This window comes from Pollicipes pollicipes, unplaced genomic scaffold (assembly GCF_011947565.3).
Source record: "Pollicipes pollicipes isolate AB1234 unplaced genomic scaffold, Ppol_2.1 Scaffold_5724;HRSCAF=6776_pilon_pilon_pilon, whole genome shotgun sequence".
In the NCBI taxonomy this organism is placed as follows: Eukaryota; Metazoa; Arthropoda; class Thecostraca; order Pollicipedomorpha; family Pollicipedidae; genus Pollicipes; species Pollicipes pollicipes.
The window spans coordinates 18910152-18919367 of record NW_023596746.1 but is presented as its reverse complement, the minus strand read 5'-3'; the positions used below and the strand labels follow the sequence as shown (position 1 = coordinate 18919367).

Here is a 9216-nt window from a genome sequence, read left to right as displayed (position 1 = left end):
ATACATCACATTGCTATTGTATGGTCAACTTTGCACTGAGATATCAGGCGTTGATAAACGAAACATCAACCGACGCCCGGCTGTTTTCACCGCAGCACATGTGATCACGTAATATCCTCCAACTTATCCTCGCCACTGGATGACCGAAAAGAATGGTTGAATGCTCTGATAAACCTGCTGGGTGAAAGGGAACAGTGACCCTTTGGTAGTGACTGGTGAGCAGAACATCTCCTGATTAGCAGGGACCTCTGGACATCCTTGGACGTGGGCACAGTTTGGCTCAGGTTCTTCTTGACATAGACAACATTGCGATTTCCAAAATATTCCCTTCCATACATGCACTCTAGAATACATTACATGGGGACCGGTCAACCCAGACGGCCATCCAGTCCACTTCCCACAGTAAGGATGAGTCAGTGAATGAGGAATGAGAAGTCAGTGCCCACATAACATCTATACTGAAGACAATACTTCCAGTTGGTCGACTCCCCCAGATACCACCTTCCAGATACCAGGTTCCCTACACTAAGCCAATCAGTGCGTATCAACCAGGGTCAGCGCGTCAAGGCAGCAGCTCACATCACTATTCCTGAGATTAAAATAACTTGGCTTTGTAGGCTGAGCATCGCATTAGCCTAGAAATACATTTCTATTAAAATCTACTCAACAGGGACACCAAACCCCATTTCATTCACCAATTTCCTGGTCCTTGCCACAGTTGACCATAGGGTTTCAGAATTAGATTCGGCCTTTGTGCTCCTCAGACCATATTTACCATATGCTGGAAGCCCTGCCGTGCAGTTCTGACAGTTGGGTTCGACGTGGCCAAATCACTGCCACTGACAGCACCACATGGCAGAAGGCCCCAAAAGTGAGTTGTAATTTAGGCATCCAGACATTTCTTAGGAAACATTATGTGGAGAAAAGTATTACATGTGTGACCTTGAAATTACTCCAAATATTTAGACCTGTATGAAGTGATAATATTTTTCAGGTTCATAAGGCATGAAGTCACTGAGGCCAACATTGTTAAGGTACATGATAATATTTTAAATGACTATCTCAATCCTTGGAAAAGCATAATAATTGCTGGCATGCGCTGCCCAAGGGTGATGTTGGCTTACAGCTTGAAAAAGCAGCATTTGCTGCTGGAAATGCCCCAATATTCCAGGCATCACTCTAGGACACATGGAAAGTCTGTAGTGGCCTTACAGGAGCAGCAACTCTCTATGCCATGCATAGTTCATAAGAAGCTCAATATCTTGCTCTATGCTACATATGGTGCTAGAATTGAGGAATACAAAATAGCTCCTAACAAGATCAAGCAGATGATGAGCAATATGTGTAGAAACATATGCATGTATTCAAAACTGGCACCACACTCTACTCACATATCACTTAGCACTCAACATATCTCACTGATATGTTGACTATCTCACATATCACATATCTCACTGATATCTCACTGATATGATAGCACTCACATATCACTTAGCAACAATTTCAAAACCACTAAAAATTCTAAAAAAACACAAATACAGCAACTATTGCATAAACCTGTGAGCTACAACATGAAGAAAGCTGATATATCATCAAGGAGTTATATTTGACATAAATTACTGCAATGGGGATATCTGAAATACAAATAGCCATAACATTAACCATGTTCATGCATTAGAAATAATGCATCATGAACTATGCCACAAAAATCTTCCTGTCAGCAGCTTATTTCAAAAAGCTGCTGTCTATGCTTGATTGGTGGTCACAAGCCCCAGACCATCCAAGGTCAGTGGATTTCATGCTTTTGACAATGTCCTCCATTGCAGGCTATTGGTGAAACCCAAGAAGCTAAGGGTTTGCACCAAGTTTTGAGGTGGACTGTAGCTTTCCTGGCAGGCTGTCAACAGAGGGTGTTTGTGGGAGGGCAATGCTGGGACAGTACCTGAAATTTGGTTTTGGCTCTTGGGGAGAGAACAAAAATTATACAACCATGGTTTGTAGTGAGAACAAAATAACCCAGATAAAATTGCATTGTATTCACAACTGGGACTAAAGATCATTCTTTGGCAGCAGATGGCAGCAGATAAACACCATGCTCTAGCTGGTCTCAGCAACTGCCAAATACCAATAGAGATTTGCTACTTGCAATTTTTAGATTTCCTGGCTTCCTTGGTAAGTGCTTCTCTCCTATGTCTAGGCTCACGCCTACTGTATTTTTTGAAGCTATGGAGCTGATAGAAAGTTGTCAATATTGGCAATTATCTTGTAAAGATGTAAGTCCCAATCTAGGCTGATTGAAACCAATGCTTAAAATGTTGTGCACCTGTTGACAAATTCCCCCAAGCACATCATGACAAATTCATGATTGAAAAGCCATGTAGACCAAAATAATGTAAATACAAGCATCTGTGGTATAGTAGGAAGTGCAGCTACCTTCTAGTCAATCTGCAATCTTTCTAACCTAGGGGAAAGATTCTGGGACAATGTGATACCCACCTAGGCTTATACTGACCTGGATATACTTAATTTGGGACTAGTAATGTAGTTTCCTGTTTTGTTGGATGGGATGCCAGCCCCTAACTTTCAGAAGAAATTTGGTTCAACTCATGGAGATCATGATTTGCACAATCTGTTTGGGATAAGACTTCTCTGACCACCAGTTCCACAACATTATGTAGACACTACACCACCTGGGACATCAGGCTGCTGCGGGATTAGGGTTCAGAGGTCAATGCTGCAGGGTCAGAGGAATCCTTTCCTTCTCATACAGCAAGCCAGTCATACAAAGTTAGCACTGCTACATCTACTCACTGATGTTGAGTCTGATACAGTGTCTGAAACTTTTTGTGTTTCTTGGTGTTTTTAGCCCCAAAACATTCTGTTCTCCACAAAAATACACTGGAAAGAATGTAAAAAATGTTCTCTGTGAGTGATGTCAGATGGGGATATATTGTGGAGAACAGGATGAAGTAAATCCAGTGATAAGGATGGCAAACAAGCTGGTCCACAGTGTGTCACACCCAGATGCTACCAGAGATGTTACAGAGACATGCTCATGGTGTACAAGATAACCAGAGGCATGCTGAGAATCAACCATAATAAATTATTCCAACATGGTATCTGGAAGCATGGTATTCAAGGATACCATTTGAAACTTTGGAAGCTCATAGGCATGGTCTTCACCATCCCAGAGCACTTCATGTATGTGTGGTAATTAATGGAATAGCTTGCCCACAGATAGGCAGCTCCCCACACAACACACCCCTAAACCCTTTGTGCAGGCACTGGACAGCACTGGATGTATTTAATCTACAGAATCAGGCTCAGTAGCCACAACACAATTTCAACAACCATGTTGCTGGAAGCACCTAAAGAACACCTGATGAACCATCAGAGGGGAACTTCCAGTACCAACACTAATATGGAACCTTCAGGTCCTATTGGACTTAGCCTTGCCAAACACCCTTTTGCATTCTAAGTCCTCTCTCTCATTCATGTTTCCCAAGTCAGAATGTAATGGTCACACCCAATACTTGCCATGATGCCCAGTCCAATGTAGTGCAAACTTAAGGCTTCAATGGATCACATCAGGTGGCCTACATTTGAGAATGTAATCAATGCTGACCTATTCTTAGGAAACCAGTAAAACACCTGCAAAATGTTTTTGCATGCCATTTCAACCATCTTAACACTTCAACTCCCCCAATGCAGAATTTGACACTGGTATATCAAATACACTTGGAACAAGGGTGCAAGAGCAGGCAGTACTACAGAGCTCAAAAAGCACCTGACCATTTCATAATTACACCAAAATGTATATAATCAAAACTGGAGATTGCAAAAGTAAACACCAGAAATGCCGCACATCCGGAGGCGTTTCACGCATATAAAGCCTATTCGCGTTCCTCCAAACGCGCACCAGGCAGGAAGCAAGCCTCTTTCCGAAGAAAAATACTCACCGCGGGCTATTTTCCATTCATAGAAACCGCTTCTCGCTGACAAGCAACCATAATTTACACGGAATCTCGCAGGCCACCCAGCGACGCCATTGGAAAATAGCACTGGGCGAACGGTGACACGGTACTTGAGTACTCTAATACGATTCGAGCGCTGGCGTTTCAGTCATTTTGAAATGATATTTTATGTTATATTCGTATTAAGCCCTCAATGTCCATACCAAACTTCTTTTCATAAATTTGAACGTGATAGATTTGTCATAAAAGATGTTTTATGAAATCAAATGCATGACGACGGGCTTTTAGGTACTTGATCCGGAACAGCTCTCCTACGGCATCTCTATGGGAAACAATGGCGATTGCAGCCGAGAAAACATTGGTTATCTGGTAGCAAAAAATCGTAGCTGGAGATGTTTTAACCACATATATTTAAGCGTTATCAACAATTGAAAACCTTTTCTTTATACAGAATTGCGAGAAATCTGTAATCATGGATAGATGACAAAGGGTGTCAAGGCCATGTTAAGAACGCCATTGATTTTGCCCAATGGCGCCGTCAGGCCGAAGTCCATGTGGCGGCGCCGTGGCGTGAGCGCGACAAAATTGGCGCGTTGGGTACCGCAAGCGTGCTGTGCGCAGTAATCCCGGAGGAAGAGCCGCGGCGTGGTGTCTTCTGCATCGCATTTGGCAGACACGTGTGGGAGCGTTTGGCCGGTGGTGGACCCGGGTGGGTACTTCTGACACCGAGTTATTCAAATTCGGTGCATCGGCCTGATTGTATACGTTAATGATGACTGGAAGAAAGGATTTTGGGGGCAGTTGAGATTGCTGCTGGGGTGCGAGCAATATGCAAGAAACCGTCCGTTGTGCCAGGCGCTTGCGCCAAATGGGTGCGGTACGGCCTCTGGTGCGACTTAACTTGGCACAGGCGTGCGTGGAGCCCGGGCTAGGTCAAATTCCGTAAAAGTGTCAAATGTTTATGGTTGGGATAATGTTTTGGGGGCATTCCTGCCTGGAATGACTTGCAACATAATTCCTTGAAACATGGTCTATGCACAGTAATTTGTAGTGAGTGTGCCAGGCATCAGAATGCTCAGCTTTATGGCATGCCACCATGGAAACTGATATTGTTTCAGCAATGTTGCTGCTATGCCGGATGTGTTTTGCTAACATGTATCTTTGCAGTATGTGGGTATGCAACAACATGTATGTGTTTGGCTGGCTTCATTTTGCATTGTTTTGGGGGCATTTTATTGTATTTGATAGCTGGTTTACATTTGATTCAATTGTTGGCTTCAGTCAACTTGCATGAAAAAGTTTGTTGTTGTCTATTATGTTAATCCAGATTGTATGCCATGGCATGTAAAGTGGTACTTAAATGAAATGTTTTACATTTAAAGGTATTGAAGCAAGTATCAGATATGATAAAACAAGCTCACTGATAACTATTGACATGCTCTTTAGGTTGAGAAGGCTGCTCTAGGTAGCGCAATTCTCTGTTCAGTTAACATGCTCCTCAATATGTCATTGTTTGATTACATCAGCACATTGCTTAACACTGGCTGGGAAGCCAGTTGAGAGCTGTGATGTCTGGGCTCACATGGATATAGAATGACAGGATTTGAATGATATGATATCATGAATCCCAGGGTGACTTACTTACCCTCCCTGATATACCTTTCCCTTTTTTGTAAATGTATATCTCAGAAACCAGAGAGGCATAGGTCTTAAGAAGGGCAGGATTGTAAAGAGTGCTGAAAGGTCATCAAGATAGCCATTTTAGTTCAGAACCCCACATAGATGTAGGATGTTTCCTATTGGCTTCTGCTCCCTGAGGGTATTGAACTGAAAGACTCTTAGGCATTATTCTCTTCTCTTTTGTGTAGTGTGTGTCATTGGTGTTTTACAGATGCATACAGCTGCTGAGGCTATATGGCGTTGTCTGCCTCTCACCCTGGCAGGAAGGGCGAGCGGCACAGGGAATCGAACCCCGTACCTCTGGTTCCCCAGACGGGCAGTGGTTAACGCAGATGTGTTAACCACTACACTACCGGCACCCTTCTCTTCTCTTTATGAACTGTAATTTACTTCTAGTTAACTCATGACAGGCTGTATTGTAGTCTCATCTTAATTTTGTGCATTACGTAACTTGGTGTGCTATGCAACAGAATGTCTCATATATGTGAACTTTCTAAGACATGACAGTTTTGCAATAAACCCTGATGTAAGCAGAGGTAACATGAAGCATGGATAATCTGATAATACTGTATAAAGCATGTTTGAAATACATAGTGGTTGTGTGGGAGTTTTGTGATTTAGAAAAGTTGTTGATCACAATTAGGTATTCCTCATGCTGTTAGCTTTCCTGTGATCGCAGACATGAAGGTTACCTACATAAATGTACTGCATTATATACACATCACATATTTGCATCCAGCAAGGCACCCTTTATGTAGACTAGTTATGCCTCTGAAGACATGTCACAAGTTTTGCTGGCTAGTACACTTCCTGCTTAATTGAAGGTATCATGGACCTTGTTTGGCAATTCATGTCAAGTGCTAGATGTATTCCATTGTCATAACATGCTATCTGCAACACTGGATGCCTCTTGTCCATGAACACATGAGTTCACCATATTAGACCCAAAACTGGCATGTCAGAAGTGTTCAGTTGAAACATTCACTAAAGGCTGGAATGCTGGATGTATCATGCCATAAGTTGAATATACCATCATACTGCCACACATGCATGGAGTGTAATGGGGGCATAACTATCAGCATAGTTGTATTTTGATTGTTGTTTTTATGTTTCAGAATAACTGCTGATAATATTTAATCTTGCATTGTCTTAGAACCTGGTTTTTGCCTCCCTGTGATTGGCTTAATTCTTAGCTTGTCTCATAATCATGAGATGTCCTTGTTTCATTGTCAGATTTTTGGTAATGTGCTTTATAAGGATTGCTTCCAGAATAAAGTTTTGGAAAATACCATTGATGCCTCACATGAAGGGATGCTGGTAGTGTATTGGTTAAGGCGTCTGCATTAACCGCTGTGCGTCTGGGAAACCAGAGGTACAGGGTTCGACTCCATGCGGTGCCCGCCCTTCCTGCCAGGGTGAGAGGCAGGCAATGCCATATAGCCTCAGCAGCTGAGTGCGTCATAAATCCCCAATGACATGACATGATGCTGCACATAATATTGTGTGAGCATATCAAAATGTGATTAGAATGTCTCACTTGTATCTTTTAGGAGAATCTGGCAGATTCAGGGTTTACTGTTTGATACACTTGGTTCCACAACTATTACCATTGATAAAGATGGCTAATTATGTTTGCAGTTTCATGTATCAGTAATCATGCAGTAACTTGAGCAGATTGCGGAAGTTACCAATCCTTCTATAATTTCCATATCCTTTGTTTCAGATTGCTTGTGTGAGGCTGCAAAACTCACCAATAGTCTTCTCTTAGAACACATTGTGTTTGTGTAAGATCAGACCATCATGTCAGAAGTGGAGCAGGAGACCACTGTTACAGAAGAGAAGACTGGCCCCTCAGAAATGGACCAGAAAGTTTCAGCAAGTCAGGACAACAACGAGCCATCAGAATTAGATCAGAAGATTATTCGCCAAGTTGAGTACTATTTTGGTGACTACAATTTGCCTAAGGACAAGTTTCTCCAGGAGCAGATCAAGAAAGATGAAGGCTGGGTGTCAATGGAAACCATGCTCAACTTCCAAAGGTTGAAAGTCTTGAGCAATGACCCAAATGTCATTTGTGGTGCTCTGGCTAAGTCGGCAGCAAAGCTTATGGAAGTGAGTGAAGATAAGACAAAGATTCGGAGATGTCCGGATAAGCCGCTTCCGGAGCTTTCCGACGCCCGGAGACAGGAAATCATTGCACGGTCGGTGTACATGAAGGGGTTTCCAAAGGAGGGCTGCACTCTGGATATGTTGCTGGAATTTCTCAAATCATATGGCAAGACGGACAATGTGCAGATGAGGAATTACCACGACAAAGTAGAGGACAAGTGGAAGTTCAAGGGGTCCATTTTTGTAACATTCCCAACAAAAGCGGAGGCGGAAGCTTTTCTTAAGCTTGAATCGGTGAAGCATGGCGGTGAAGAGCTCATCAGAAAATGGCAAGCAGACTACGTGGAGGAAAAGAAAATAGAGATGAAGGAGGGCAAAAGAGGCAAGGAAAAGCGCAAACAAAACCTGAAGGCTGCCGCAGATGGTGACGGAAAGGCCGAAAAGAATGGTACAAGTAACGCCGCGGGTGGAGACGAGAAAGAGGAGGGAAATGATAAGGAGGAGAAGCCGGAGCACATTCTGGGTGCCGTGCTCGTGCTGAAGGGCATCAAAGAGACGACGAAATGGACCCACATCAAGGACCGACTCGTGGAATTGGGAGCGGATGTTGCTTTCGTTGACTTCACGCAGGGCGACGCAGAGGCTTTCGCCCGTCTAAAGGAGGCCGGATCCGCCGCAGAGGTGTTCGCCAAAATAAGTGAGGCTGGTAAACTAGAAATTGATGGGGTCGAAGTGGAGGCAAGAGTCTTGGCCGGCGAGGAGGAGATCAAGTATTTGGACGATCAGCAGGAGGTGCGGAAGAACAGACGCATGCAGAACAAGCGGAAGGCCGGGAACCGCGGCCGCGGCAGGGGTCGTGGGGGGAAGCGGGGAAGGTACTGAGACTCGATCCATGAGTTCGTCTCGCATGCTTGTGCTGCAAGGTTCCTTCGGATTAGTTAAGCTGCCCTGCCCATTTCGATGGCATGGCTTTTGTGATGGACATAGATGGAAGTGGAAGCATTCATTGTCACCGTTTTAATATCTGATTGATTTCTGAAATGATCGCAGAAGCCATCTATTGAATAAAAACAAGTATGTTGAGACTTTTTCATGGCGGTTAATAACCTGGTGTGCAAGTCTGCTGTGGGTCTGCTTGCAACTATGGGTATCGGTTGGAAGATCAAGATCAAGGGCCCGATGGGAAGGCCGAAGGGCTGTAGGTTACATTTAGTGCCCCGCCTGTAGAGCCGTGATCCCAAATGTCAGGGTCTATTGTACCGGTTACGGACCCCTGAGACAAGGCGTTCATCCATTTCAGTCAGGGATCACCAGCACCAAACTGTCGGGTCCCTGTCGGTCTTGTGTTGTAGCCGATTTCCCAAGCAAGGACAAGGCCGGGCCCGCAATTTGCATTGGTCGTAGCCCGCAACGCAATGCGAGGTCCCAGCACCTAGCAGGGTGTTCCGCGTCA

General features: G+C 44.0%; 1 protein-coding gene across 1 annotated transcript; it reads left to right on the top strand.

The window, feature by feature from the left end:
- Positions 1–4573: 4573 nt before the first annotated feature.
- On the top strand, positions 4574–8852 carry La (La autoantigen-like). Its single transcript, XM_037227077.1, has 2 exons — positions 4574–4683; positions 7378–8852. The coding sequence occupies exon 2, from the start codon at positions 7455–7457 to the stop codon at positions 8643–8645; it is 1191 nt and encodes a 396-aa protein (XP_037082972.1). The 5' UTR covers positions 4574–4683; positions 7378–7454; the 3' UTR covers positions 8646–8852.
- The last annotated feature ends 364 nt before the right edge of the window (positions 8853–9216 follow it).

Excerpts from the sequence above, each read along its gene's own strand:
- La (XM_037227077.1), top strand. The coding sequence starts at position 7,455 with ATGTCAGAAGTGGAGCAGGAGACCACTGTTACAGAAGAGAAGACTGGC.